The sequence below is a fragment of the Trichoderma evansii genome, assembly GCF_050947405.1.
Source record: "Trichoderma evansii strain SZMC 28006 chromosome Unknown GGI43scaffold_5, whole genome shotgun sequence".
NCBI classification, from domain to species: Eukaryota; Fungi; Ascomycota; class Sordariomycetes; order Hypocreales; family Hypocreaceae; genus Trichoderma; species Trichoderma evansii.
Genome location: NW_028145201.1, coordinates 1252634 through 1279843, shown reverse-complemented (window position 1 = coordinate 1279843; position 27210 = coordinate 1252634). Strand labels below are relative to the sequence as shown.

General features: G+C 47.0%; 8 protein-coding genes across 8 annotated transcripts; 5 read left to right on the top strand and 3 right to left on the bottom strand.

Moving 5' to 3' along the window:
* Positions 1 to 23: 23 nt before the first annotated feature.
* GGI43DRAFT_381957 (HAD family hydrolase) lies at positions 24 to 521 on the top strand (the record flags this gene model as incomplete). The annotated part of the gene is made up of 1 exon (XM_083203193.1): positions 24 to 521. The coding sequence occupies one exon, from the start codon at positions 24 to 26 to the stop codon at positions 519 to 521; it is 498 nt and encodes a 165-aa protein (XP_083062816.1).
* Positions 522 to 587: 66 nt separating this feature from the next.
* Positions 588 to 1354, top strand: GGI43DRAFT_432864 (uncharacterized protein; the record flags this gene model as incomplete). The annotated part of the gene is made up of 1 exon (XM_083209657.1): positions 588 to 1354. The coding sequence occupies one exon, from the start codon at positions 588 to 590 to the stop codon at positions 1299 to 1301; it is 714 nt and encodes a 237-aa protein (XP_083062815.1). The 3' UTR covers positions 1302 to 1354.
* A 3328-nt stretch (positions 1355 to 4682) lies between these two features.
* On the top strand, positions 4683 to 5618 carry GGI43DRAFT_400027 (uncharacterized protein). Its single transcript, XM_083205409.1, has one exon. It carries the CDS (start codon positions 4841 to 4843, stop codon positions 5090 to 5092), a length of 252 nt encoding a protein of 83 aa, XP_083062814.1. The 5' UTR covers positions 4683 to 4840; the 3' UTR covers positions 5093 to 5618.
* Positions 5619 to 8086: 2468 nt separating this feature from the next.
* Positions 8087 to 10610, top strand: GGI43DRAFT_315461 (major facilitator superfamily domain-containing protein). The gene is made up of 4 exons (XM_083201761.1): positions 8087 to 8580; positions 8648 to 8692; positions 8766 to 8971; positions 9031 to 10610. Exons 1-4 carry the CDS (start codon positions 8473 to 8475, stop codon positions 10160 to 10162), a joined length of 1491 nt encoding a protein of 496 aa, XP_083062813.1. The 5' UTR covers positions 8087 to 8472; the 3' UTR covers positions 10163 to 10610.
* Positions 10611 to 13895: 3285 nt separating this feature from the next.
* On the top strand, positions 13896 to 16274 carry GGI43DRAFT_315594 (uncharacterized protein). The gene is made up of 4 exons (XM_083201763.1): positions 13896 to 14423; positions 14558 to 14756; positions 14821 to 15009; positions 15072 to 16274. Exons 1-4 carry the CDS (start codon positions 14128 to 14130, stop codon positions 15765 to 15767), a joined length of 1380 nt encoding a protein of 459 aa, XP_083062812.1. The 5' UTR covers positions 13896 to 14127; the 3' UTR covers positions 15768 to 16274.
* On the bottom strand, positions 16274 to 18915 carry GGI43DRAFT_315491 (major facilitator superfamily domain-containing protein). Its single transcript, XM_083201762.1, has 3 exons — positions 18436 to 18915; positions 17994 to 18377; positions 16274 to 17923 (listed from the first exon to the last, which is right to left on the bottom strand). The coding sequence occupies exons 1-3, from the start codon at positions 18781 to 18783 to the stop codon at positions 16781 to 16783; spliced, it is 1875 nt and encodes a 624-aa protein (XP_083062811.1). The 5' UTR covers positions 18784 to 18915; the 3' UTR covers positions 16274 to 16780.
* Positions 18916 to 22106: 3191 nt separating this feature from the next.
* GGI43DRAFT_400007 (uncharacterized protein) lies at positions 22107 to 24134 on the bottom strand. Its single transcript, XM_083205408.1, has 3 exons — positions 23597 to 24134; positions 22732 to 23527; positions 22107 to 22660 (listed from the first exon to the last, which is right to left on the bottom strand). The coding sequence occupies exons 1-3, from the start codon at positions 23636 to 23638 to the stop codon at positions 22551 to 22553; spliced, it is 948 nt and encodes a 315-aa protein (XP_083062810.1). The 5' UTR covers positions 23639 to 24134; the 3' UTR covers positions 22107 to 22550.
* A 199-nt stretch (positions 24135 to 24333) lies between these two features.
* GGI43DRAFT_400005 (MDR family MFS transporter) lies at positions 24334 to 27153 on the bottom strand. The gene is made up of 7 exons (XM_083205407.1): positions 26748 to 27153; positions 26507 to 26693; positions 26137 to 26424; positions 25888 to 26014; positions 25313 to 25821; positions 25147 to 25256; positions 24334 to 25085 (listed from the first exon to the last, which is right to left on the bottom strand). The coding sequence occupies exons 1-7, from the start codon at positions 26861 to 26863 to the stop codon at positions 24560 to 24562; spliced, it is 1863 nt and encodes a 620-aa protein (XP_083062809.1). The 5' UTR covers positions 26864 to 27153; the 3' UTR covers positions 24334 to 24559.
* Between the last annotated feature and the right edge of the window lie 57 nt (positions 27154 to 27210).

Here is a 27210-nt window from a genome sequence, read left to right as displayed (position 1 = left end):
CCCGTTCGCGGCGCATCGACGAAATGGCTATGGAACCAACACGGATGAAGGTTGTCTTCTTTGATCTGGATGGCGCGCTTTTCGACCACTGCTATTCGCTGCGTCTTGCGATATCCGCCATACAACGGAAATATACCGGCCTCGCAGAAAAGAATATTAAGGAATTGATCGACCAGTACAACGTTGCTCTGCAACGAGCCTATGATGCCTACCTGGATAAGGTGACTACATACGAAGAGGCCGACATTTGGAAGATTCACCTATTTTTTGCGTCATTTGGTTTGCCCGAACCCAGCCTTGATGAGGCTCAGAAGTTCCGTGACGCGTACAAGGCAGTTTACAGAGAGAATCGGAGAACAACGCTAGGAAGTATCGAGACTTTAGTCCGGCTGCGTGAACATGGATACCGCATTGCCATCATCACCAACGGACAGGTCCAAGACCAGACAGACAAAGCCAAGGCCATCGGCATACTGCATCTAATCGACCGCATCATCACTTCTGGGGAAACTGGATATTGAAAATCTGATCGCCGTATCTTCCAATACGCCGTCGAACAGCTCGGCGCTTCTATCGACACGTCATGTATGATAGGCGACTCTGCCGACTCAGATATCAAGGGTGCCTTGGATGCGCAGTTAGCCGCAATTATGTACTCCCCTACGGCCTATAACTCCCAAAAGCTTCTGTTTGGGCAGCAGATACCGATCATCCGTCAGATGACCCAACTCCTGGGCCATTTTGGCATCGCCAGCCCTCGATTTAAGCCGCATTTCGTCTCCGTTCCAGGCCAATTGGTGATCGAGGGTATCGGCATTGACTTGGTCACAGAACCAAGACGCTACCTTCAAATATCCAAAGAGGGGGTGCAATTCCTTGCTGAAAGAACGGGAATGGTCCTTGATTGCACTGCTCAGAAACGACATATACCAGCCATGTCTCACATAGAGAGCATGATCAGAACAATTGCGAAAGCTGCAGGCCTCATTAACGAAGAAATGATCCAGATTTCATTCCCAGGCCGAGAGCTGGGTGAAATAATAACCGTCAAGCCCACCTGCCATGTCACTGGTAGATACCACAGCATGCGCGCAGAGTACGTGCGGCTCGCTCTAGATACTGTTTCAGAAAACGAGGCAACATTACGAGAAGTTGCATCCCTCTTACAGGGACACTGCAACTATCTCATGGGAGATTATCCAAAGGCAGCAATCCGTCAACTTCGCTGCGCAATGCTAATCTTGGCTGAGCAAGCGGGTATTAGACAGAATACCATCATTACTGGAGAGCAGATTGATTAATCAGCCGGGATCAAGTGTCAAGAACAGAGAGTATATCATTTTCCTGTGAAATTCCACGACCCAGATGTATGGTTTTTAGGTCCTTTTTTTTTTTTTTTTGACCATCTCGTCTAACCCTCTCCAGAGATATGCGGCTATATAAGTCTATCATCGCCAAGATATCGCTACCATTTTATCTATCACCAGTACCTTGGCTTCTATTGCACTGGGCGTTACCAACATTACGATTTCATGGTGGCCTGGTATTCTCAGTAATAATTCCAACGTTGACCGTTAATGGAAAGTCTCGATGCTGGATCGCCTGATATGGACTTGGGTCCAGCCTCTTCTTCGCCATGCCTCACTGCATAACGATATTGACGTGGTGGTAGGCCTCCATATAGATTCAAGACTTAGATCTTAGGAGCAAAAGAATTAATAGGACAAGATTTAGCAAGCCCTCTTCCACTCACTGGTATCTGCTCATAAAGGAAGATTTGCCTTCTTATAGACTTGCCACCTTTGTTCGTTAAATAGTGAGTATTAGACCGTACTGGCTTATGCTCTAGTTCCTTAGTATCCTGAAAAAGCAGACTATGAGGTTCGACCACGTATAATCGATGGGCTTTATTGTATGCATAACACTCTCCGACCTGCTAGGCTCTGTAAGGCCATATATAATTCCGTTGATAGATGCACTTATTAATGTTATTAATACATGGAACGCCGCGCTTATTAGTACTCTCTCACAGACATCACCTAACTGATTCGCTCCCAACTTTCGAGTCTCATTTTTGACAAGGCACTACGGCAGAAAAAAAACATCAGAGGGGACCTGCTTCATACCGACCCAAATACAATCAGTTGGCTGCAGAAAACTACGCCTAGTTTAACAGCCAACAGCTTCAATTTCAGCCGGTCTTCTTCAGAAAGTTTCTCCGACCCCGCATATAACAGCATAACAGCAAAAGTATAACTTGCGTGCGAAGCCATTTGCTTATACTGCGCTGTCTTTATCATCATGCCATTGGCCAACAGAGTCTTTCATTTTGTGATTTCTGCTGCATAATGGCTAAGAGAGAGCATAGCCCAAGTATCAATAGCCCCCGACTCGAGGAAACATTCCCCTCACCAAGCCGGCCGGGTATCTTGACAGTAGTTCTCCGCGAGGGAACTGGCCTCTCCGTGCCAGACAGCTACAGGGAGCGCCCCGATGGAGAGCGAAATAAGCCAAACCTGCCATATGCTATTCTAGATTACGGCAAATTGCAAAAACAGGCCGACCCTTGCGAAGGAACTGCAGAAAATCCTGTATGGGTGCCGGACTCTGATCGATTTCCGTATGGTCCAGTGGAAACATAAGGAATGGATAAATAGCAGTAGTAAAGCCAGCACTGGCACTTGATGACTATTGGATTTACAACGCTTGATTAACAGGGAGAAGAATATTAGATCATGACATGAGGCTTCGTCATGATTTCGGTTGAGCTTGTATGCGGCGAACGTAGCATATTCCTGAGTTGTGTAGCTATTTGCTGGAGCTGCAACCCGGATTACCTACCATTTTCGTAGCACATAACGTTGCCATTAAGTCCGATCCAAAGAGGAAATGGGTCAAACATTTGGTTGGCTCAGATGGGAATCAAAAGCAGGCATAGCAAGTGATGGGAGCTATGGAATAGTAGCACTATTACAATTGGGAATCCTCCATCTTCTGGCTGTCATTAGCTACCTTGTTTAGCAAGTACCTGGCTATTCCACCAGTAAAGCGGAGTTAAGTACCTGGGCTATTACGAGTCGCGAATTTCATTCCCGGGTATGCTTGTAGGGTCCATCCCAGTGATAGCTTTTCCAGGCCTTATATAACTAGCAATGGAAATTGACAATGAAAATACAGAGTAATAGATGCTCGTAAAGTCTATATTGAAGAATCAATATCTGGTTTCCATTCTTCTACACAAATCATGGTATAGCTCGCCTGTTCCAAGCAAACTTACATGAGAGTTACGCCCTCCGAGTCTTTAACAGAGAGTCATAAAACTACAAATTCGCGTGGTATCCAGATAAACTGGAGAAGTAAATGTGTATAAAAACCATTTTGACTACCTTCTGATTCTCTAGTGATAGAAGACGGCCATTTGATTGACTGATGGTGAATCATCTCACCTCGGGAGTTTACAGCTTCTCAAAAACTAAAAAGAGTTTACTGTGATATGAGCTACTGAACTAGTCAATTCGAATGTGAAAACGATTCTTGAAGACACATTCCAATTTTGTAATATATTAAACAAATCTTACATAAATTATTGCGCACTTTTCCCCAGGTGCTATGGTAATACTCAACCCCTAACAAGGGTTACAACTAATAAGGCGCGCCCTATCGATTCCTTTTGAGAATCAATGGTTAGGATTCTGGGCTTACTTTGTGTTTTGAAGCTATAATTCATGCGTTATTTTGAGACCTCTCTACTGTATCAGAACCTGGAAATGGATTAGTTGTTCGCTCGATTGCTGAGTCATATTTGTAGAAAAACATACCTAGAGCTTCGATTGAACTCGATAGCAATAATCTAGCCGTTTATATCCAAGAATAATCATGCATTAGTCCAAAATTCAGGTATAACGGTCACGCATTTAATCCTCCGATATTCTCCGGAGAAATCAGTTCTTGTTTTTGACTGGGTTTGCTCTGTGTCCACAGCAGCGATCACGACAGATATCTCCACCGGCAGAATATCAAGGCATTTGACGCTGTGCAATAGTATTAGACGCTTAGTGCTGAGTGCATGGATCAAGGTACTACATATGCTGCTAGGATATTAACCTCGTGTTAGTTCTATTTTAGTTTTATGATAACACGTACCCCAAAAATGGGCAGTGAGCGACGATTAGTTACGAGTAGATTACATTCTCAAACTATGGCAGAGTTAGATAACTTTGCTACCTTGAGGGTCTGTATATGACTATGTATACCATCATTGTAGATAATGGATTGGTAAATCTTATTTGAATGCGAAAGTCGAGATAAGGCATAAGACAGGGGGTAGATGAATGATCTCTTCATTCCAAAGCTTATTTACGCCACTGTTGCTTCACTTAACTAGGTAAATATACAGTTGATCACCGAGCTAGCCTTTAAGACTATAGAAAAAAAAACCCCTCTGCAGCTTGATATAATAAACTAAGGCTGTGAAACCGGAAAAGCAAGCAGGGGCCAGGCGGTGCGACAGTGAAGGCGACGGCGGCCTACACAGCTACTATCGAAGCGCTACTAATTTAGCAACATGTTAACTTAGCAAAACCAGTAAACGGTCCTCGAGATAGAATGATTTTTCCTTTTTCATTTTCGGTAATTAGAGGGAGTTAAGCAAGGCTTTCGGAGAACAGGCATCACCGCCTTTTGGGACTTTGGCTTGGATCGAGTTGCGGCCTGATGCTACATGTACATTCAACTGAAGCCACAAGCTGGTCCAGTCTCTACGGGATCTCTATATTACAAAGCACGGCTAAGAAAATAAAAGTTCGTCAAATCTACGTGGCTAAAATAAGTGCAACTTTGTATGTGGAGGTTGTTGCCAACCGCCACCTTATCCACAATGATGCTGTGTTTGCTGTTAACACAAATCTTTCTCGTACAATCAACACGATATACGAAATTGGCCGAATTTAGACGAACAGCCGCTGATATGCGGCGTCGCCGAGCGTGGTCAAGGGGGACTTTAGTGGCATTCGTCGTCGATTGTGTTATTGGTGCCCTTGGCCATTTTGCTGTGCGCTCCCGTCAAGTAGCCAGGCTACGTGTATTGGGCTAACAAAGCAACCCCCCCGTATATCTCGGATCCCTGAGCGCAATTGCGTTAACCACGCAGTACATACCTGTGCATTGAATATTGAGCTGCAGCAAACATTGGGCGGCCGAATTATTCAGCTTTTATTCAGCCAAATACACGTGAGAAAACAGCAGACAATGTAACACGGCACGAATCTCGAGCCGAGGGAGGGCTGCCATGGACGTTAGCCGGAGATACGGGCGGACCATTAATGCGAGCAGCAGAGCGATAAGTCATCAACTTTCTAGTTCTAGACTCGGTCGAGCGAAGGCCGAGTCGTCGGCAAATGGCAGATGAAGATCTCCCCGCTTCTTGGCTCGAGTTAGCGGTTTTGGACTTGGAGTTGGAGGCGCTTTACAGCAGCTTAGCCTCTGGCTAGAGAATTTGTGGCGAGGCGAATGACTTGTGTGCTCCCGCAGCTAAGGTGCCAAGTTAAGCTTGAAGCCAGCCACCCGTCACGGCGGCGGTACTTGGGCCTGCACCGTGCTATTCCCCAACGCCTGAAACTTTTGGCAACTATGGCGGGCTTGTCGCAAACACAAAAGCCGCGGGGACCACCACAAATTCCGATTCTTTTGCCATTTTCAAGTAGAGGAGAACAAAGCAGTGTCTGACTCGACCATGTACAGCAATTATTGAATCTCGTTTGCAACTGACTCGGCTCGCCTCAAAGCATAGATACGAAATACGAAGCGCGCAGTGTTATGCAGTACGCAGTGTGCAGCAACAGCCCAAACCAAATTTGCATGCTCACACGCGTATCGGCAGCCTCTTGCTTGGGCGGCCTTCGGACATATTTCATCTTTGTGCGCCTCTCTTCCGTCCCATGAGATTTGCCTGCAGCTATCCAACAGATAGGCCGGAGCGCAGGCAGAACGTGGCATGGAAATGGTCACACACGAATTTAGGGGCCGCCGTCTGAACCAATCTGGGCACGAGAGACCGTCACTGCTCGGTAATGAGTCTGTTGAAATCTCACCAGCAGACACCGTCTCATTTTACTGACTTGGAGTTAATACCTAGGTACTATTAGTTGCCTTATTATCATAATGGGCGCTTGAGGCCATCGCTTATCTTAGCAGAGACGACGACGTGGGGGGAATTGGCTACTTTTTACAAGGTTGGGCTTGGTGCTGTTTGCACTCCAACTTCGCTTCTCGACAGCCAAAGAGGGTAAAGAAGTGATGGTGCTGGCAATTCTTTTGTTTACCTGCTGCTTTTCGCGGCTCTTCTCATCGTCGTGGTACCGTGACATCAGCAAGATTCCCGTTGCCGATCGTCTTCTTCGGGTGCTTCGGGAACGAAATACTGTACCCAAAATAGCGAGCAGCAGGCCATCTCAGCTGTTCTGGATTACCTGTAGTAGCCTCTTTCCTGGGATTGAGATATGACGGCCGTGCATGAATCGTGCACAAGGCTCGTGTGAAGAGATTCTGGCAGCTAGTGCTTGCAACCTCAGCCCGTTAAAGCCATCTTTCGGACCGTCAATGCGCTGATTGGACGCTTGGGTGAAGCCAGTTAGCTCACTAGGGTCAGGCACATCACGACTCGCTCCGACACAGGCGCTAATTCTGAGCCTGATGGAACGAATCTTCTGAGGCTTCCGAGCTACAGCGCAACAAGTCAAGGGCCGGATATTAAACCCTGCTTGAATGTTCACATTAGGACAAGCACTCCGCACAAACAGCTGCTCTCTCTATACTGTAAGAGCTGGAGAACTACTAATACCTTACGATTGCTGTGTGTGCGGTGTGCGAAGTACATCAGCAGTGCTGAAAGTTACCAGGTTACATCGCGCTTCTGCATAGAGAACAGTGCCTAAAGCTTCGCACTGTTGAGAAACATTCCTTTATCAATTTGAGATAACCAAAGAGGCCTCTTATTGGGGTATATTTCCTTTTTGAAATATTTCCTTTGTCTTCGCTTTACCCCATCTCAGAAAATCCTAGGCGCCACTTCCCCTCGTCCGTGAGCATCCGCGCTCTCTCCGTGCTCTCTCCGCGCTCTCTACACCTTGCAAATAGTGAGGGACAGCCAAGGGTGGAAGAGTGGGGAGAGCTGGCATCGGCTAGGAACCCCACAAAAGCAAACTCCCTAGGCAGATGCTAAGGCCTAGTCTGAGAACCAGGATGCACATCAATTTGGGGTCAATGCGGAGCTTATGGAGAACAGCCGACGACGACCTATGACGGGGAGCGCCTTGGTAAGAGAGCGGTCTTGGCAGTCCTCCTTTTCTCGTTGATTGATCCGTGTTATCCACCAGTTGGTGATGGGAGTAAATACTGCTATTGGCAATAAGGCGCACAGAGGGACAGATTCGGAAGGGCTCCGCAACTCACAAATGTCATAACCAGGTGGCGACTCTACCGACGCCAACACTCCACGTCCTGAGCATTGTCCAGCTCCACGCAACCAAGTTTGATTACTAGCAATCGAATGGAAATTGGCAGACAGCGGTACAACAAACATTGCATAATTTCCCAGCAGCTCTTTGTCCAAACCAACAAAAAAAAAATCTGCGATATATGAACATCCACATGCCGGCGCACGGTGCAAGGCAAATCCTACGCCACCTATACCTGCGTCCATGTCCCGAAATGGCCCGCCGTCACAATGAGAGATAGGACCAAAATACGACGGCCTTCCATGATGACCAAGCTCCCCCTGTCATTACCATGCTTGTACGGAGCAGCACTCCGCATCCTATCATCCTTCTCTAGCACTCACTTACTCGCGCATCCTTGAGCTAAACTTCTGGACCTCTCCCCGCATCGCTATCCCTGTCCAGTTCTTTGTTTTTGGGCCATCTTGGTTGTCGTCGTCACACCCACCCAGCCTTTCCTTGCACCTGTTTAATCCAGCCTTGCCTCAATTGGCGTATTATTGCATCTTGCGGTCATCTCGACCCTTGATTCAGGCTTTCCATCTCCAATTTTTCGGATCCCTAGTCATGCATGTGCTAGGCGATTAGACCCAGTACATTTATATCCACATGCCAGTACATGAACGCCTTGTCTTCCGACATTCCTCATCCTTTCTTCCCTCTCTCTGGAGTCGGTCTGTGTCTTTCTGAGAGAATCTTCTTTTTCTGGTCTGCCTCCTTTTTGGTATAAATCGCTTAGTAGGCCCAGACACCCGGTGGTTGCCGCCCGTCTGTCTAAGACTCGGATCAGCAGCACAGGATCAGTGTTTTCCCTCTTCCAAAGCCACCACCCCTCCCTTCGATTCTTTTCCCTTTCGCTTAAACCTGTGAAAGGTTGCGGCGGCTGTTGTTTGTCTTCTGTCAATCACACCTTTCTTTTCTTTTCTTTTTTTTTGTGGAGGCTTTCTGTGTTTTTTTTTTGTTCAAAAATTTGCCCATCATGAGCGACACAGAAAAGGTTCCCGCCGCAGATACCATCTCCAATTCGGAGCTTGACCAGATCGCAGACCCGGACGCGGGCTTGTCCGATGTCGAGAGAGCGGCGAATGTGAGTCTCAGATTCCAAGCCATATGAAGAGGCTGTGAATGTAGAATTGCTAATAATTGATTTACAGGAACGGAAACTGCTGCGAAAGCTAGATTTGACCCTCGTCCCATGGGTAAGTGTTATAACGAGTCTGATTCAAGTGGGTATGCTACCTACAAAGAAAAGCTGTTAACAACGTGTCTCAGCTCACCTTACTGTATCTCGTGTGCTTCCTCGACCGTACAAACATCGGAAATGCAAAGGTTGCCGGCCTCGGGAAGGATATTCCCATGTCAACAGGCCAATACAATGCATCCCTTACAATTTTCTTTGTTTCTTATGCCATTTTTGAGCCTCTTGCCAATTTCTTGTTGAAGCGTACACGCCCGTCTATCTTCATCCCCCTTATCATGTAAGTCATCAACCCAGAAGACAAATCTTATTCACACCAAGATTTTAATTTGAAAATAGTATTGTTTGGGGCGCATGCATGCTTGGAATGGGTTTCGTTAAGAATTGGTCTGGCCTCATGGCTGCACGATGGTTCCTGGGTGCCGCCGAAGCAGGTCTTTTCCCCGGTGTGAACTACTATCTCTCATGCTGGTATAAGCGCAACGAGTTTGGCGCCCGAGCCGCTGTATTTTTCTCGGCTGCCGCCTTGGCCGGTTCATTTGGAGGTCTCCTTGCGGCTGCCATTGAGAACTTGAACGGAAAGAGGGGAATTGCTGGATGGGCTTGGATTTTCATCATCGAGGGTGCATTGACTATGGTCATCGGCTTCATCTCTTTCTTCATGGTGCACGATTTCCCTGACGAGGCCAAGTTTTTGTCCAAAGAGGATCGCATGCGTGTCTTGTATCGCCTTAAGCAAGACCAACAGAGCTCCGCCGAGCACGAATCATTCAAAATGAAATACTTCTGGGCGGCCATCTCGGATTGGAAGACGTACGCTGGCATGCTCCTTTACATGGGCCCTCTCATGCCTCTGTACTCATTCAGTCTGTTCTTGCCTTCCATCATCCAAAACATGAGCTTCACCAGCAAAACCGCAGTCGTCAGAAACCAGCTGCTCAGTGTAGCACCGTACGCCTTGGGCGCTATAGTTACTGTTGTGGCTGGACTTTGGTCTGATAAGATCCAGAAGAGAGCACTTTTCAACATTATCATTGCGCCATTTGGCGTCGCTGGCTTCCTCATGTTGATCGCATCGACGAACCCGGGCGTACAATATGCCGGCACATTCTTGGGAGCAGTCGGCATCTACCCATGCATTCCCATTACCATTGCCTGGGTTGCCAACAACGTTGAGGGTGTTTACAAGCGTGGAATCGTCCTGGGCATAGTTATTGGATGGGGCAACTTGAACGGTGTTGTTAGCAGCAATATTTACTACGACGCGCCCCGTTACATTCAGGGCCATGCTACCGTTGTTGGATACTTGTTTATTGCCACCTTCTGCGGTAGTATTCTGACGGCGTGGCTTCTCAACCGAGAGAACCACAAGCGATTGAACGGAGAGCGAAACCACTGGATTGAGGGCAAGTCACCGCAAGAGATTCAGGAGCTGGGCGATATGCGTCCTGACTTTATGTACGTTCTCTAAGCGCTGAAGCGGGTAATGATACGCCTGCTATCCGGCTGGGAGCGTTCTTTCTTTTTCTCTTTCATTTTGACATGTCTTCTGGGAGACTATATGATCACTGCCGCCTTATCTACCTCGTGAGCAGATGATACGACATGAAGCCGTTGGAGGCTTTGAGAGGCATTTAAATGGGGCTTTGGATGGGAGTTTCCTTGGATACCAATACTTTATGACTGAACATGGTTGGATTGATTGCGTCGAGTAGATCCTAGAGTATAGTATGCTTTATACTTTTAGAGAAGGCGAGGGCTTTTTTCTGGACACAATCTGTATATTGTAAATAGGCGAATGGGGGACAAACGTGTGTCAAAAAGCCTTCTTCGACGGCGGTTGTAATGACAAAAGATGTTATGACAAATTTCCTTCTCGAATCATAAATTTTCAATCGTATGTGAATATGTCTTTCCTCTTTTTCCCGGAAGTATGAGAGTTACATCTACATTTCGAAAAAGATAAATTGTTTTAAGAGAATTACATATTCTTCAGCTTATTTCTGCAATTTCACCTCGTCAACTTTGTTGTGTGTACATAAACGTTGTCACTGCAGTGCCTACGTCTTGGTCTTCTGCACTAAGACTTGGCAACCCAAAAATTTCAGGCTCCGTGGACTTTTGGAAATGAGAGAATTTCCATCTCTGGGCTGAACGAGTAGTACGATCCGCATGCGGGATACCTTCTTTGGCAAGCTTTACCATTGTTGCCATTTTCTTTCACCATTGGCGCGCGAGTCAGGGTCACAGCCACCCTACCTTAAAAGCAGCCTAATCCTTCTAGATAACTAATGCATGCAGGTACTCGGGATGTAGCCTCAAAGAATGGAGGGCACGAGAACGTTGGTAGGATGGATCTGTGAGGATGTACAAGTCATATCGATCGCCTCAGCCCGTTGGCTAAGTGCTCATATTAAAAATTGTAGGTGGGTGGGGTTGACTCAGTTTTGTGCCTTGTGAGAGGCATCAGTCGGATTTGGCTGTTGGATCAATCTTGGATGGAAATGAGAGCGTTCGAGCGAAGCTGAATATCCTAGGCGACAATACTTAGCACCAGTAGTACAACGATTAGTATCTTGTTGGCCGAGAAGGATCAAGGGCAGCTAGTATGTGCTTAATGACCAGATACTGACCAGATAGTGGCCTCAGCATATATCGGTGTCGATCGCAGCAACTTTGGCCATGTCAATCTGAGAGAAGAGGGAGAATGGAGTCATAAACATTAAGAAAGAATGCCGTTATCGAGAAGGCAAGCCGAAAAACATCCGACCTCTCATGTTGCACTGTGAGTTGACATTTCTCCAAATACGGCAGAAGCCATTATGAGCTATGAGGTTGAAGTTAGAGCGGGTCGAGTCGGGCCAAAGCCACGTCCCCCAATTTTCCCACGAGGTGGCTCGGGAGGTTAACCAGATTAGAGACGAATCTGTCCCATGGCACGCCCCACTGGCGGCGCCCGGAGTGTATAGTGGGTTGAGTTGGGCAAAGGCTATTAACGAGATTCCATCGTAAATCTCCACTTGCCGCGTATCGTGAAGTGGTGCCAATGGCCTGCCATCAGTTCTATGTCTCCATACTGACTCTAAAGATAGGCATGCTATAGATATCCCACGGGGCTGGACAGATGCGGTTTTTTCGTTATCGGTTTTTTTCGGTATCTCGTCACTCTAATCGTCTCTTGGCATCGAAGTGGAGGAATCGAAATGGTACAAACACCCTTGTATTTCTGCCTGTGTTCTCTCAGCGTCGCGCGGGTTTGCAGACGAGCCGACTAGGCATTGGAGGACAATGTGCGACGCTGGTGCCGCTTCGCGAGAGGAATTTCTCTTCGCATCGCACTGTTTTCTCTCGGCATGCATGTTGCCTCGACTCTCGAACTCTTGTCTCTGGCCGTTGAGGGAGTGCAGAGTAGGTTCAAGACGGGTACCTACGATGGCTGTGGTTATGCCGCCGTCGTTCGATTCGTACATATTTCCGTCGGTATTGACTTATCACTTTTTCTATTGTTTTTTTCAACTGAGCTTTTAGTCCTCATGCAGCTTGTTGACCGAGATGCCCCTCCCCCACACACTCTCTCGTATGTAGAAATCGTAAACCGTGTCCATGTCTTTGGAAACATGACGCCCATCGCTTAAAGAGACGAATGAGGATGGAACGAAAATAGGCAGCAACGTCAAAATGGAAAGAATTGAATAGGAAGATGAGGGGTTCGTAAAAGCTCTGGGACTTGAGCGAAGCGAATTAGGACGGTGTAAAGATCAACTGAGGGCTCGACGCATATTGGCGGGTTGAAGCAGAAAAGTGTGGCGTATTAGCGCAGAGGACAGGATGGAGCCTGTGTCGATATCACGAGATGCGGATAGGGCGGGACGGTCTTGGATTAGGCTATTGTGCGTTGAGGAATCCTTGGTGTTGTGGAGGAGAGATTTGCTATTGAAAAAATGACAAGGTTGGTTTCTGTGAAGATTCTGACTCTGGAGTGTGTCGACAATGGTGATGCTTGGCATCAATGGCTGGGGCTAAGTTTGTAGATCTTGCCACGCGGTGTTAGAGTAATACTTGCGAAATGCCTCGGTAAAGCAAAAAAAGATAGAGTCTCGCCGTTGAATGGAGTGTTGGTGAGACCAATCGCGGTATAACTTTATTACACAGGCTTTACCAGCAAATCACTGGTGGTGGGCAAAAAACAGGGTGACCCGCAAAGTGGGAGGAAAGTGGGAGGCTACTGCTGGATGATGGCTCTTGCTCACGATGCCTGGGCGATGACGCACCTGGCATGAGGGGCAGCCGTGCCAGCAAAGAACTAAATGATCAACAATAGATAATCAGACTATCGACTCAACTGTGTCTCATTGCCGGCTACCGGACCGCTAAGGTTAGTCAGACTGGCCTCCGTCGACATAGATCTGAAGGTTGAAGCCACGCTCGTCTGCTTACTTGCTCTGCCGCGCCGTGGCAAGAAGTGACACAAGGGATATCACAATTCCATCATATATCCGGCCTGGTCTACGAAATGCGGCTTTGAGCTATACGATATCATCCTCGTTGCTTTTTTTGGCCTTGATCTGTTCTTATCGTGGACAATGACACGAAAGGGCCTATTAGACTAACTAGCAGTCGTGCGTACAGTCCAAAAACGCCAACGCAAGTCTAAACGAAAAAGATACCCCGATCAGAGAGAAGAGAAAGCCGTTGGACCATAGTCCAGCCAACCACGGCCACCTAGAGCGAGACAATTGATTCAAAACTGGAATAACGCCGAGCTTCCTCCAACCGCATCGGCCGCGTGCAGCTGCTGTAGCACATGCAGGTCCTATCGCTCTTTTGTGCGTCCACTGCGAGCTGCAGCACACATCGTCCGACTGATATTAATGGTGCCCTGAAGCTGTTTTGCAGAGCAGAAGCGCCAAGGAGATCCAGGTTTAGGCTCGGTCTTGGAGCTTGGTCTCAGGATCAGGCTGTCTCTAAGTGAGGCCAAAGTCTTTCGGTGTCGGCTAGCCCTCTTTTGCCCAGCAATACAGCTCGTTTTGGGGACAAGGGATGAGACGAGAAGAGAACATTTCCCCTCTTCTGAAAAACGAAGACGACGATATCAATGAAGAAAAGAGGCCTCTGCCCTGCTTCAGCTCTTTGTGCCCCTCTAGCAGCTCTTTCCGGCAGTTTTCTTTGACGGCCTTCACCAGCTGGCAGCTTTCGCTCCGACCTCTTTCCGCCTTGGCCTAGAGATTAAAACTTCTATCATTCTCTATTTTCTGAAAGAAAAAAAACCTCTTCTATCAATCGCCTTTTCTACCTTTCTTTTCTCTCCACCCTCTTCCTCTTCCTAGCATCCACCTCCTCCACATAGTCTCTCGACTATTCCTGCACGTCGCAGCACCCGCTATCCATCTTCCATGCCGCTGTTTCGATAAACTTGAGATATTCGCTTGAGTGACCATGGATTTGCACACAACTTCAGACTTGTCGGTGGACGATGAGCAGCTGAACCATCATCAAATCAGAACGCTCGTCATTGTAGAGCGTATTGGTGGCACTCTCAGCCTGGTTTCAGTTATGCTCATTTTCATTGCTTACGGGCTGGTGCGGCGCGTACGAAACGTGCAGAACACATTCATTGTCTTTGCCAGTGTGTCAAATATCGGAGCCAGTATTGGAAGCATAATCGCCTTCGACGGCATGAACGCTGGACGTGCATCAGCTTTATGCCAGGCCCAGAGCTTCATGTTTGAGATGTGAGTAATCTTGATTCTTTTTTGTAACTTGCAGAGAAGGGAGATCTCTAACAAGAATGATGGTTGGAACGAAAACTGAAAGTAGAATACACCAAATGAACGGCAAAGGGCTAACCATAGAATTTCCTGACTAGGTTCATGCAATCCGATCCTTGGTGGTCTTTGGCAATGGCTGTCAACGTCTTTCTTGTCTTCTACTTCCACACAAACCCCGATTCTTTCCGTAAACGCTGGTGGATCTACTGCTTGATCTGCTACGGAGGGCCTTTCGTCATTGCCCTTACTCTCCTTCTTCTTAGAAGCCCGCGTGGGCTCGTATATGGTGGAGCTACGGTGAGCAATCTCTTATTTCATTTTGATAGTCCTGTTAAGCTGATTATGGTCTGTCACTAAATAGATCTGGTGTTGGGTTGACCGCGAATGGGACTTTATTCGGATTTACACATACTACATGTTGATATGGATATGTATCGTCGGCTCGATACTCTGTTACTTCTTGGTTGGATGGCACGTTTTCCGTATGAGAAATCGCCTGCGCAGCTTTTCCACTTCGAGGAATCGAGATAAAGAAAAGGAAGCTGATGCCGTACGTTTGTCCTATTTGCCAAATACACGAGTTTGTTGAGCTAACGCTGTTGTGAACTACAGGGCCAGGCAGAAAATGGCTTTTACGGCACCGTTACTACCGAAGTTCAAGTAACGCATACTCCTGCTAACGCTATGCCTACAGAGCCCCAACCTGCTCGTGTCCACCCAAATACGGCTCGTGTTGCCTTTGACAACTCAGAGCCTGAAATTTTGCCTGCCGTCGATAACCAGTTTTATTCTTCAGTCACAACCTCTGCGCCACAAGAAACTACTCCTCGACCTTCACTGTTTCGTCGCTTTATTTCGGCTGTCCAAGATATTGGTAGCAAATTTCATATCAGCGATCCCATCAAGAGAGCATATCTGCGAACAAGTTTCTTATTCGCGGTGAGCGTGCTGGTAACATGGATACCTAGCAGCCTGAATCGTATTCATGGCTGGCTTGATGGAGGATCTCCGTATGAGTTCCATGTCGCAACGGCAGCAGTCTTGCCGCTACAAGGATTATGGAACGGAATCATTTTCTTCGTTACCAGCTGGCATGGGCTAAAGGCATGGGCCTTGGAGACGCTCAATGGCAAAGGCCCAGTCACCGACCGCAAGAAAACAAATAATCTTACGATGACAGAGCGAATTACCGGTCCACAAGGACGATGTGACTCCTCTCTTGACGACGATGATTCCGAGACTATGAGAAGTGATGTTGAGCTACAGCGGGTAGCCAATTCGGAAGTCAAGATGACGAATAGTTTATAAGAACTGAGCGGATAGACTAAAGAAGGTCAAGTACCAGAAACATCTTTCAGCCCTCTTTGTCATTATTCTTCTCTGTTTTTTTCTTCTTTTTACAATTCATGCAAGAATATGGATATGGATTTAGTAAGCGATAATGGGCAAGGGATCAGTGTTTTATGCATATGCGCCATCTAGTCTATGGATGCGACGATTTTAATGAGAGCTTACTAGGGAATTGGTACGAATATGTCGTTTGAATGACGGATCGCGATAGAGATTGCCTCTCATTGGAGGTTCATGGAAGCGTATACCTTATACACCATATACTATGAGCATATTGATAGCTTTTCAGAGGCGGACATTCCCAATTCTATTTGTCTCATCTTTGATACACTTGTGACCGTTGGGCGTGTAGCATTATCAGGCACATAGTTTACAATTTCCAAAAAAGAATAAATCAAGTGGTCGAAATTAGAAATGGACAGCTATCTGTCGCTCACCTAATATGACAAAGAAGCCCATGATCCTTTTTTGCTCCATTTACCAACCGACCGTGATTCATTTCTTCATGCCCGTTTCCCTTCCCATAACCCCAAATTCATACACTGCGTGTTTCATATCTCAGATATCATGAAGGCGTATAGATAAAGAAAGTAAGAAAGAAAAAATAAGACAAATCCTAGAAGTAACCCAGGGCTAAGAATGAAGATGGAAAACAGCAAACTCCGCAACTAACAAAGATTCGGGTATGTATAAAGAGGAAAAGGTAAAGGAATCCAAAATGATAATAAATAATGATGAATTTTAATTTTTTTTCTTCTTTTGGTTTGAATTTGTCCTTGTAATGCAGCTGGCGTGTATATTCCTTTTCCTTGACCCATTCATCCTTTTTTTTATTTGCTGTTCATCCATTTAGGTGACTAGCTGATGATAACTGTTGTACATATTGTTTTTGTTGCTTTTGCTTTTTTTCTTCTTTGTGACATGAATCTCGTTATGAGATTCTGTTTATACACGAAAGCCTTGGCGACGATTTAGTCAATATCGAAAAAGCTTTCTTCGGGATGGGGCATCCGCAAGTTGACAAGTCCCATCACTTTGCCATCTATCTTCCAAATAGTCTTCTCACAAAAATGCCACAGCAAGAGGATGGATACTGTAATGGCAACTTGGATGACACTCAGACCAATGATGAGGGATTTAAGCCCTCCTGTCTTGCCAATGATATGAGGCACAGCCAAGACGAAGGCGCCAGCGACGAGATTACGTAGAATGACAACCCACGAGTGCATATCACCTATGCTTCGCTGCGACGTGGCCATGCTAGAGGCCGTGAAGGATGCAGATCGAGCCAGGAGGGGGCGCGCAGTAGACTCTAGAGCATAAGCTCCAGCTGCGAGAAGCCCAAGTTGGAGTGATAAAACGGGGAGATTGAGCTCCTGAGCTGCTTCGGGCTCAAAAAATATTGAGTGGCCCTGGTCAGATGGTGATGTAGGCCAAGTCATGAAGCTATTCACACCCAGACCAAATGAAATCATACCAATGAGAGCCAGAAGCGTGCCGCCAGCTATAGTGAGGCTACTAGCGCATGAACAAAACTTCTGGTTTGTCGATCGGTAGTAACAGATACCGGCAACGACGGAGATTGTAAGTAGCCAAGGCCCAGTTAAGAGAGTCCCAATACTGCTGGGGTGAAGGTTAATAGGTGATGATGAGAGTAAAAGAGAAATGGAAGCAATTAAGCCCCAGAAAATACAATGAGGTAGTGCGGTAATAATAAAAACAAGAGTGGTAGTGGGAGCAGCGAGGGCTCGTGGTGATTGGATGGAGATTGAAATGTTTTTTTCGCCATCATACGACCACGGTCTCATCTCCCTAACGTAGTCGAGAACAGAGTCTTTGCTAAGCTCAAGTTGGACTGGTTGAGGTTCCCAGGGAAATGTGTAGATGAATATGGGAGTTGTTGCAATAGCTGCTCGAGAACGGTCAAATGCTGTCTCAGGCGTGGTGAGAGCCATTAATGGAATGGCAATAGCGAAAAATGCGGTTATTATACGATATTGAGCAGTAAAAGATCCGACTTGATAAGAGACGACGCCACCCACAAGCGGGGATGCCCATGTCGCCGTAATTGTAACGATACTATATAGAGTCGTACGAATATTTCTCTCATGTTCCTATTCCCGTTATGATAAGTAAATGATTTCATGGGAAACAGTGGCATAGTTTGAGTTGAAGTGGACTTACATAGAAGGTATCCTGAATGCTCTCCAGGAGTAAAGTGTCGAAAGCACCCCAGCCCACTCCTTGTAATACTCTGGCGCCCATACAGGAACCGTAGCTAGAATCAGCCGTCATATTCCAGAGGCACCCAGCAAAGATTAAGATCGTTGAAGCCAGATATACTGGTCGCTTTCCTATTAATTTCGCGACAACCGAGTTGATAAAACCAGTGAGGGCTGAAACCATCAAGGGTACAGCCGTCAAAGCGGCGACCCAGGTATAAGAAACGTTATAACGGACAGCCACAACTTCATTGCTTGCAATAAGGGCAGTTTTCATTGCGCCTATTAAACTGGCCATGAAGAGCAGCGATGCCAAGTTCAGTTCTTTCTTCCATTGAGGCCAGTTCTAGCAAACCGATGTATGAGACGTCGGGTCCCGGTAACGGTAGATTTGGATGACTTACCAGCGGATCTTGCGGATCATCGCTCGGCTGAGGCACCAGTTCAACGTGAGAAAATCTTCCGCTTCCGTATTTGATTGGCTTATAAGGGCGCCAGGATATCGAAGTAAGTGAAGGTTTTTTGGTCGAGCCTGTCATAGGTCTAGGACTTCCTCTGATAGTTGTTGATCGCGATTTCGTAGATTTTATAGATTTTGTGGATCTTATAGACGAAGGAGATGTAGGCAGAGGTGGTAATGGTACAGAAGGTGGCATAGATGGTAAGTCGAGAGTCTTGAGCGCAGATCGGAGAGAATGAACGGAAGGCGGCCGCCTCAAGGAGCTACTAGATTTGGTACTGCCTCGCTCCATCGTGAATGACTTTGTTTATTTGGCGAGTTCACCGAACTATTGTTGTATTTCAGAATGTCTGTTGGTAGTTGTAAGTGAGCGTCGTGGTTGGATGAGATACCAGCTCATCTACTCTGTGCTGGACTGGCAGGATTGCCTTGGATGTGTTTCTTTGGGTAAAACGAGTGTATATCTATATGGTGATGCAAGAGAAGGGGACTCCATACGACATCGGGTCTTGACAGCCCCGAGAACACGGCTCTGGTGTCACTACTTGTATAATAGATGTACGCTCTAAACGCGAACAGAAATAAGTGGGTGGCCAGTCGGAAGTGGAGGCAGGGGGAGAGCGTGATGGCACAAAGCCACCCACCGCTCGGTGAGGCTGCCTTGCATGGGCCTAGTTTGGTGGTCTGTGGATCTGGCATACGCATACGAATAGAGAAGTACCGCGAGGTGATGGGAGATGACGGGAGGGCATCATAAGACAAGAGAAGAGACACAACAAATGATGGCATAGGTTGGGAAAAGCATTAAGCTTGAGAGAAGGGATGAAGCCCTTGATAGCCACAGATTCGCTCGCTCTCTAGAGTGATGCTAATCGTAACTGCCGGTGAAATGGCAACAGAATAGGTGCTAACGCTGCAGTCATCATTTGTTAGCCGGAACCTGGCTCAGCATCCCCGGAACCTCAAAAGCGCACAGATCATAGCGGCTGTGGCTGTCCTTGGACAGGGTAAAAGCTGAGCACGGCCAGCATACACCATAACGACGACGGTCGGCCCTAATCCTTAGCAGCACCGCTTATAACTGCGGGCCAGACGCGTTGACCAATGGCCTCATGGTTGGACCTTGCATGTGCTGCTCCCTCACTGAACAGACGTGGATCTACTTGCACGTTCGGGACGAAGTACGTCGTGCTCTTGGATGCCGCGATGTCGATCTCATGGCTGGGCTGAACGGGGCCGCATCATGGCAGGGCGTTTCAGTTTCTGCAGGAAAGAATAATAACAACAACGTTTGCCACAGGGAGGCAGAGAAAGGGGAGTCGATCTTTGAGGCAGATCAGACCCAGTTGAAGATACCCTATATCTTTCTTCTCTTTTCCCCTCCCTGTGTCTTAGGCTCGGGACAGGGAAAGATTGGTGAGACATATTTTTCGGAGGCGCAGTCTACAGAGAGACAGGTTAGCAGGTAAGTAACACTCGCACCGCGAACAGTCGATGGGGATGGAGACGCTGGTACGAGGACCAGATCTGGAGGGATGGATGAAAGAGGCTGAAGCTGGGACCAGGGTCGAGCTGCGAGCTTTGGACCTTAAGCTTGGTCAGGAAGTACTAGTACCTGAAGCTACGGCCCGATGTGTACTAGCATCTGCTGTGATTTGGTGCGCGGGCTGAACAGTGGAGTCTTCCGGTAGGGGCCTTTTGGGGGCTTTTTAGGGAGGCCAGGGGGCGTTTAGGGGAGCAGCGGCTCTGGAGCCCGAGAGGTTGGCAGCTATTATGGGGGCGGCGGGAAACTTGGCCATGCCCAAGTTGTTGCTTCGTACTCGAGACATAACAACCTGATCTGGCTTGTACTGTACCAAAAACGATGCACCCGTGCTACCAGGGCAGCTCTTAAACAATCTCTGCCAAGGATTTAGATTAATGTAAAATCAGTAAAGATGCCTGTGATCCGTATAAATATTGCTTCATGGAAGAAGGCGTGGTACACGTATATGGGTGCAGGGGACTTGGGAGAAAGAAAACCTCTGGGCTTCATATTGAAGTCCATGGATCTTACGAGAGGAACAGAATAAAAAAGGAGGCGTGTGTACATGCTGAAAGAATAGGAGTAGTATACTCAATATTGCTTTCGTTATCCTTTGTTCAAACAAATCCTACGTACTTCGTATCTGCCTTTCATGATGCCTACCAGTTTTGATTGCTGTAGATTAAAGTCGGGTAGCTTCGGAGCCCTCGTACCCTGGTTGCCGTCTTCTTCCATCTTTCTTGGCCATTATCTTGAGTCATAGAATTGCCGAGAACCCAGCTGTTCCTTGGCAGATGCATCCCGCTTCTCACCGATTGCGTAGTGAAGTTTGTATTGTTGTGTGGCTTGCATATGGACTAGGTTCAGAGCACCAGCCCTAGATAAGAGCCCAACACAAATTGGCTCATATTGATGTCCACTATGGGAAAAGTACGAGTAATAGATAGCAATTGAAATCTTTGCCTTGCCTTTTGGGGTCCTCAAAGCACTTCAGCTGCCACTACACCCTTTCCTTTGCCACGCGGATACTCTCAGATCGGCCCCATTAGTGAATCTAGGATGCTGCATATCAGCATTGGCGGCCGCTCTCAACTCCAGCACCAATCGGCGACCGAGTTGATGCAAGTATAAAGCACGGGGCACTCTTTAAGCGCCCTCTGATTTGGAATATTGGCGTTATATCAACAATAATGTTGCACATAGATACATGTATCTCGGTAGGGTTGCTAGGGAAATACTTCAAGTACTAACCTGTAGGACATGAGGGTTTCCACCGCCGGCACGAAAACATCAAGTACACAAGATGCAACAGAGAAGAAGAGAAAAATTCCCAGCCTATGCACCTAGTTAAAGAAGCAAAAAGTAGTCCACCTGAGCATCTTAGCTTCCAAGCTAATGCATCGCAACCTTACACCATCACCCGCCCATCGCCAATATCACATCTCGGTGAATATGCCGTGTAACCCCTTCCAGCAGCGCAATTCCAAAAGCTGGGATAATGCAGCAGAGATTTACTGGCTCATGGCAGATTTTGGAATACATTCTCCACTCCCAAGCCTCTCTTTTGATTCAAAATTCTCTCATTCGTCCTCTTTTAGTGGCTTTCGTGAAACATGCAGAGAGGCTCAGCTTCGTCACCGCCAGATCAACAACTTGGCTAACAAGATCTTTTACGTATATGTTTCTCTGCCCAATGAGAGCACTACGAAGGATTACTATTACCAGCACTTTGTTTTCCTTTCTTCTTTTTCTTTCTTTTCCTTTCTTAGAAAACATCTCATTACGTACCCATCGTACTCGCCACATCAGCCATACGAGGTTTCTTGAAGAGCACGGACTGCCGCGTCTGAATCCCACTTTGTACCTTGCAGACAGCAAAACGCCCCTTGCCGCCAGATATCTCTGCCCACCCTCCTCTTAGAGCTATACTCCCACAACTCTTTCACTGTTATGTTTTATGTTTGTTTTGTTGTGATTTCGTGCTCACAGTAACTTTCATCGCGTTTTATGCACTCTACCGGAAGCAATGATGCGCTCTCGCGGGGGTTGACGTGGTGTGTGTCTGCTATTAGTCGAGAACTATAAAATCCTATAATTATTGTGGCTTAATTATGCAAGAATTCAATTATTTGTTCAACAGTAACAAATTGATACCAAGAAATCCTTTTTTCTTAATCTTCATAATAATAGCGATCCTCCATAGCAACGATCGTATCAGATATCGCGACGCTGGCTTTTTTTCTGGCCTTCCAAGCTCCAAGACAATGTACCGCCCTTAGACATTCAGCTTTGCATCTGAGATGTCTGGCAAGAGATACTAAGACATGTCGACAATAGGTCGCCGTTTAAAATTTGTTTACTTTCATCCCTGTGAAGATTTGTTCATCTTTTTTTTTGTGGCTCACATTGTTTTGTATTGGCTACCACGACGAGATCATGTATCAATCAGCAAGCGATTGTCGGCCAGCCCAAAGTAAAGCAAAATGCATCCTATACCAACACCTTGCAACGCCGTATCCAATAAAACTTCTCACTCAAAAGATCGTAAAAGGAGCAATAATAACATCTTTTCCAGAGTGCGCCACATGCTGCACATCCGCTTCATCCATAGCCAGCAGCAATGTGCTCGTCCGTACAATCAACTCTATTTCATCGCTCAAAGTCAGCATACAGTATCAAGCCGCAGGTGGATTTCATAAGAACACTGCTACCAACCTTCGTAAGTTAGATTGTAAAACATGGGTGGCTCATCTTCCCAGATCGTTCCCCTTGCCTCAGGCCCTGGCGTCACCCTGAATCTGATCCCAACGTTCTTTGTTCTGTCGACCCACAAGACGCGGCTATCGTCTGATGAAAACAAACCAGCCGCCGAGATGGATGCTTCTGTGGCGGGGGACGATGACGAAGATGCCCCAAATTCAGCATGGGAAGATGAGTGGCCGGGAAGCATGCTGGCCAGCCACTCTCTGAACACGCGAATGACGCCGTCGCTGAAATTGACGTGCCGCGTGAAGAGGCCCGGTCGAGAGCCGTGAATAACGACATTCGCCACCGCGCACAGTTGAGAGAAGCGCTCCCCTTCATCAAGGTAGACTTCTTGGTGTGCCGTATCCTCTACCTCTTCGTCGTCAGCAGCAATCTGTAGCTGCGTGCTACCTCCCATCGTTTCTACAGACCACCCATAGCGGAATCTCCTGCGCCTGTTGGTTTCCATTACAACCGGCCGAAAGCACGAGTATATTCTACGCAGGCCCACAAAGCTGGGGTCCCGCTCGTTGATGGAGGGACCATCGCAGGTGGCGTTGCCGAGATATTGACAGCGCAGGTAGGGCGTGGATATTTTGGCACTTGGGTGGTAACATTCGAGGATCACCCCATGGTTTGATCGCGACGGCGACGCAACAAGTCGTCGGTGTAGGATCTTGGTAGCTATAGAGCAGAAGCGGTGACTGACGGTGACGACTGGGAGAAGCTCTTTGGTGTTGAATTCGCCCAGTATACTGGCTAGAAGCTGTAGTGATGACGTAGTTGTTAGTTACTCAAGTCTTAATATGACTGTTTATCTATTTGGCATTCATACTTCGTTGGGAAGATTCTTGATGGGAGAAGCCGAGTCCGCCATGTTTGTCAGATGCTGTTGTAGATAAGGTATCTAAGCTCAATCGTACAGCCACTACATCAAGCCAAACATATATGGAGGTTTTGAGCTGTCGCCTGCTTTTTTAGTGATGATAAACTAAGTAATATCACTAATCATCAAGAAAAAAGGAGGGTATCGTTCAAAACGTCGAGATAATCGAACATTGACAGATCGAAGCTGTTATCAGTCGACCGACCCCCGGACAGACCGACATATTGCGATAGCGTTCATAGGCGATCGCGTCACAGCTATTAGTGCGATAAGAATCGCTCCATAGCGACCCGCTTCCCCAGGATGGGGATGGCGGATGGCGGATGGCGGTTGTTAGCCACTGCGGAGATGATTCGCTGATTGCGACGATTGACATGAGATTGACAGGTATTGTTGGAGGCGACATCGGAGAGTGGGGGTGCCAGCTCCATGTCGGCGGAGGCATCGCGAGCATCTGGAGAAATACGCTGATGCTTCGGGAACAATTATACAGGCTTTACGCAGAATATGACATCTATTTCTACTGATACTTGTTTGTGAGATTGCAGTGGAACCGGTTCCCAGTTTGCTACCCTCGCGTGGAGGTGGATTCTAACACAGAGCAGAGGGAATCTTAAATCGAAACTACATACCTACACTGAACGTAATCGCCACCGCTACCCGAGCTACCCTAGCATCGGATAACAATGATAGCAAACCTACAAATTTAGGAACGGATATTAGGATATTAATAGAAATTTAGTTATTGTATGGAATTATTGCTTCTATATTAATTTCAGTACTCTACGGTGATTGGGTCATCACTATGTTGCTTTTGCTACCATTCTCCTAAATATCTTTTTACCCCACTATTCTCTTCTCCGATATTGGCTCTTGTTTACATATTTGCAGCCTCAGATGGTGCATTTCAGGCTAGAGATTTCTTTTCATCGGTTTAATATCGGGAGCATCGCCTTCTACTTTTTCTTTTGGCTTTTCGTTTGCCGCTTGTGCTGGTGCTGCTTGTGTTTGTGCTCCAGCCTTTCCTCTCTTTACTGGGCTCACCCATTCCATAAAGGCATCAGGAATCGCATTAAGACAAGCAAATATGACCGATAGGAGGAACACGTGGCGAATAGCATTATTGTATGCTGTTAAAATTGCAGTTAGGGACTGTGGAAACTTTGCTTCGATAACCTGTCGGAGACTTGAAGCGCCGATATTGATGATATCGTGCGGGTCAATCTCAGAAACCAGCTTCCGAAGCTGCGAGACGAGTTGATTCTGAAAGATATTCTCAGCGACCGACAAGAAGATTGTGCCTGCAAGAGTCTGCGTGAAGATAAGTGCCGAGGTAGATAGAGCAATCTCGGGGCCTTTGAAGACTGTTTGAGCTGCCATGAGAGGCTGCTGGGCGCCGATGCCAATGCCGATTCCCATTATGATTAGAGATGGAACCCTATAGCAAAGGTTAGAAGATTAGAAACAAGGTAAAGGGCCACCTGAGCGGCATGACTGACCAAAAGCCGGTGCTCGTATTGAGATCAAATGTATAAATGAGGCCAGCTCCCACTGAAGAGAGCACGGTGGACATGATCATATTGGGAACAAAGTAACCAATTCGAGTTGTCTAGTAAATGCTAACGTTAGATATGAACAATCTCGAGTATAGTTTTCTGTGCTCACCAAAAAGCCCGAGGCTATGACGGCCAAAGAGAGACCAGCACTCATTGTGAGGAAGTAAATGCCAGACTTATACGCGGATACTCCCTTTACGGACTGGAACCAGATGGGGACATAGTAGTTGATGACAAAGAAGGCCGTGAATAAACAAAACATGAACATCATGCCAGCCATCATCGACCTCTGTTTGATGATGTGTAGTGGTAAGGTGGCCTTTTTACCCTCCTTATACTGGATATACAGCCAGACCACGAAAAGAACGGCAAAGAGGACGAGAAGAAGGATAATTCTCCAAGAATTCCAAGGATACTGGCTACCACCCCATTGCAGAGCAAGTAGGAGACAGATGACCCAAGGGATCAGAACCAGCGTGCCGATGAGATCAAACCGATCAAGGAATCCCTTCAGCGTGCCCTTGGACTTGCGATTGGGATCAGAGGGGATCTTGACAAGGAAGAGAACTGTTAAAAAGGTGACAGCTCCAAGAGGGAGATTGATCCAGAAGCACCATCCTAAGCGATGGAGATTAGCCTGGAATTGAGACGCGGAGATGCCGCGAAAATATAGATATGACTTACTCCATGTTACTTTGTCCGTGAAGACACCTCCGAGCGTAGGCGAAGTGATCTGCGCGATGCCAACGGAACCGCCCATGGCACCTGTATATTTCGGGCGTTTATGTAACGGCAAGCATCTCGAAAGAATCTAGTACATTCGAGTTAATAAAGTTGGCGCCAAACAATAAGAGGCGATGGTAGAAACAGTAGAGAGAATAGAAACAGTAGAGAGAGTAGAAGCAGTAGAGCTAGACACGGCTTTGAACTTACAATGAGCGCCCCAGAAACAATTCCAGCACCTCCTATTCCAGCCACTGCTCTACCCACAATCAAAGCAACCGAAGTCGGTGCCGTAGCACATACAATCGACCCGACTTCGAATATGAAAAGCGCACCAAGAAAAACCCATTTGATGTGGAATTCAGCATAGAGCTTGCCAAAGAAAAGCTGAAAGCAGCAATTTGTTAGCAGATATGCCGAGCCATACCAGCCCACATCGTCAAGAGAATTGAAGTCGCTCGTGATTTTGGGAATAGCAGTGGCAACGATGGTGCGATCCTAAAGAAGATGCATCCTTGTAAGTAAATATGCGGAAAAAAGGACCGGGAGAGTTGATCCAAGGAGCGGGTAACAAACGTACCAGACCAACGCAAAGAGCAGCAAGAAAGAGACCGACAAAGACGATGATCGAACTAACACCATCTGGATAGTCGACGGCAGGGGCCTTTGGAGCAGCATCAGGTTTCTTTTCAACATCTTGGCTGGGCGTCTGCTTGGGCTCGTTGACGATTTGGGGACTTGTTGCGGGAGAGCTAGTATTGAGACCTCTAATAGTATCCAGTTAGTCTAATGGTATTTCTCGACGATATGGCAATTCGCACTCTTTGGATTCTTCCATTGTCGAATTTATCTGCATGCAGAAGTGGTAGAGTCTGCTCAAGAGAGAATTGGCCGTATAAGCAGATTGAATTGAACAATCAATAATCGACTGATGCATCTTGCTTTCCAAAAATGCTGTTATTTTATTTCTAGCACATTGTGATGCTATAATGCTAAACTATACGGCTCCGGATGGTCTAAGAGAGACAATATCCCGGGTTACGGAGGTGAAAATGAGGGCCGACGCCGGAACTGTGGAGTCGATCTCATGATTGAGACATGTGTTTCGTATCGTGTCTTCTATTTTATAAACATAGTGGCAATATCGATGAAAGAATAATTTCCGTATTGTCACATGTATAAAAGCATTTCTTCCATCTCTCCTTGGCTTTTCCATGTCAACTTACGCCCCTCCCCCGGCAAATAGCGGAATCGAGCCCCTCTCTCCTCACCACCTCACCACCC

Excerpts from the sequence above, each read along its gene's own strand:
- GGI43DRAFT_400027 (XM_083205409.1), top strand. The coding sequence starts at position 4,841 with ATGTGGAGGTTGTTGCCAACCGCCACCTTATCCACAATGATGCTGTGT.
- GGI43DRAFT_315461 (XM_083201761.1), top strand. The coding sequence starts at position 8,473 with ATGAGCGACACAGAAAAGGTTCCCGCCGCAGATACCATCTCCAATTCG. Across the intron at positions 8,581-8,647 it reads ATGTCGAGAGAGCGGCGAAT|GAACGGAAACTGCTGCGAAA; the intron begins GTGAGTCTCAGA and ends ATTGATTTACAG. Across the intron at positions 8,693-8,765 it reads ATTTGACCCTCGTCCCATGG|CTCACCTTACTGTATCTCGT; the intron begins GTAAGTGTTATA and ends AACGTGTCTCAG.
- GGI43DRAFT_315594 (XM_083201763.1), top strand. The coding sequence starts at position 14,128 with ATGGATTTGCACACAACTTCAGACTTGTCGGTGGACGATGAGCAGCTG. Across the intron at positions 14,424-14,557 it reads CAGAGCTTCATGTTTGAGAT|GTTCATGCAATCCGATCCTT; the intron begins GTGAGTAATCTT and ends TTTCCTGACTAG. Across the intron at positions 14,757-14,820 it reads TCGTATATGGTGGAGCTACG|ATCTGGTGTTGGGTTGACCG; the intron begins GTGAGCAATCTC and ends GTCACTAAATAG.
- GGI43DRAFT_315491 (XM_083201762.1), bottom strand. The coding sequence starts at position 18,783 with ATGGAGCGAGGCAGTACCAAATCTAGTAGCTCCTTGAGGCGGCCGCCT. Across the intron at positions 18,378-18,435 it reads ATGATCCGCAAGATCCGCTG|AACTGGCCTCAATGGAAGAA; the intron begins GTAAGTCATCCA and ends TCGGTTTGCTAG. Across the intron at positions 17,924-17,993 it reads GCATTCAGGATACCTTCTAT|GAACATGAGAGAAATATTCG; the intron begins GTAAGTCCACTT and ends TAACGGGAATAG.
- GGI43DRAFT_400007 (XM_083205408.1), bottom strand. The coding sequence starts at position 23,638 with ATGGCGGACTCGGCTTCTCCCATCAAGAATCTTCCCAACGAA. Across the intron at positions 23,528-23,596 it reads TCAAGAATCTTCCCAACGAA|CTTCTAGCCAGTATACTGGG; the intron begins GTATGAATGCCA and ends TCATCACTACAG. Across the intron at positions 22,661-22,731 it reads TTACAATCTAACTTACGAAG|AGTTGATTGTACGGACGAGC; the intron begins GTTGGTAGCAGT and ends GCGATGAAATAG.
- GGI43DRAFT_400005 (XM_083205407.1), bottom strand. The coding sequence starts at position 26,863 with ATGCATCAGTCGATTATTGATTGTTCAATTCAATCTGCTTATACGGCC. Across the intron at positions 26,015-26,136 it reads TTGTTTCTGGGGCGCTCATT|ATTCTTTCGAGATGCTTGCC; the intron begins GTAAGTTCAAAG and ends CGAATGTACTAG. Across the intron at positions 25,086-25,146 it reads AATACGAGCACCGGCTTTTG|GGTTCCATCTCTAATCATAA; the intron begins GTCAGTCATGCC and ends CCTTTGCTATAG.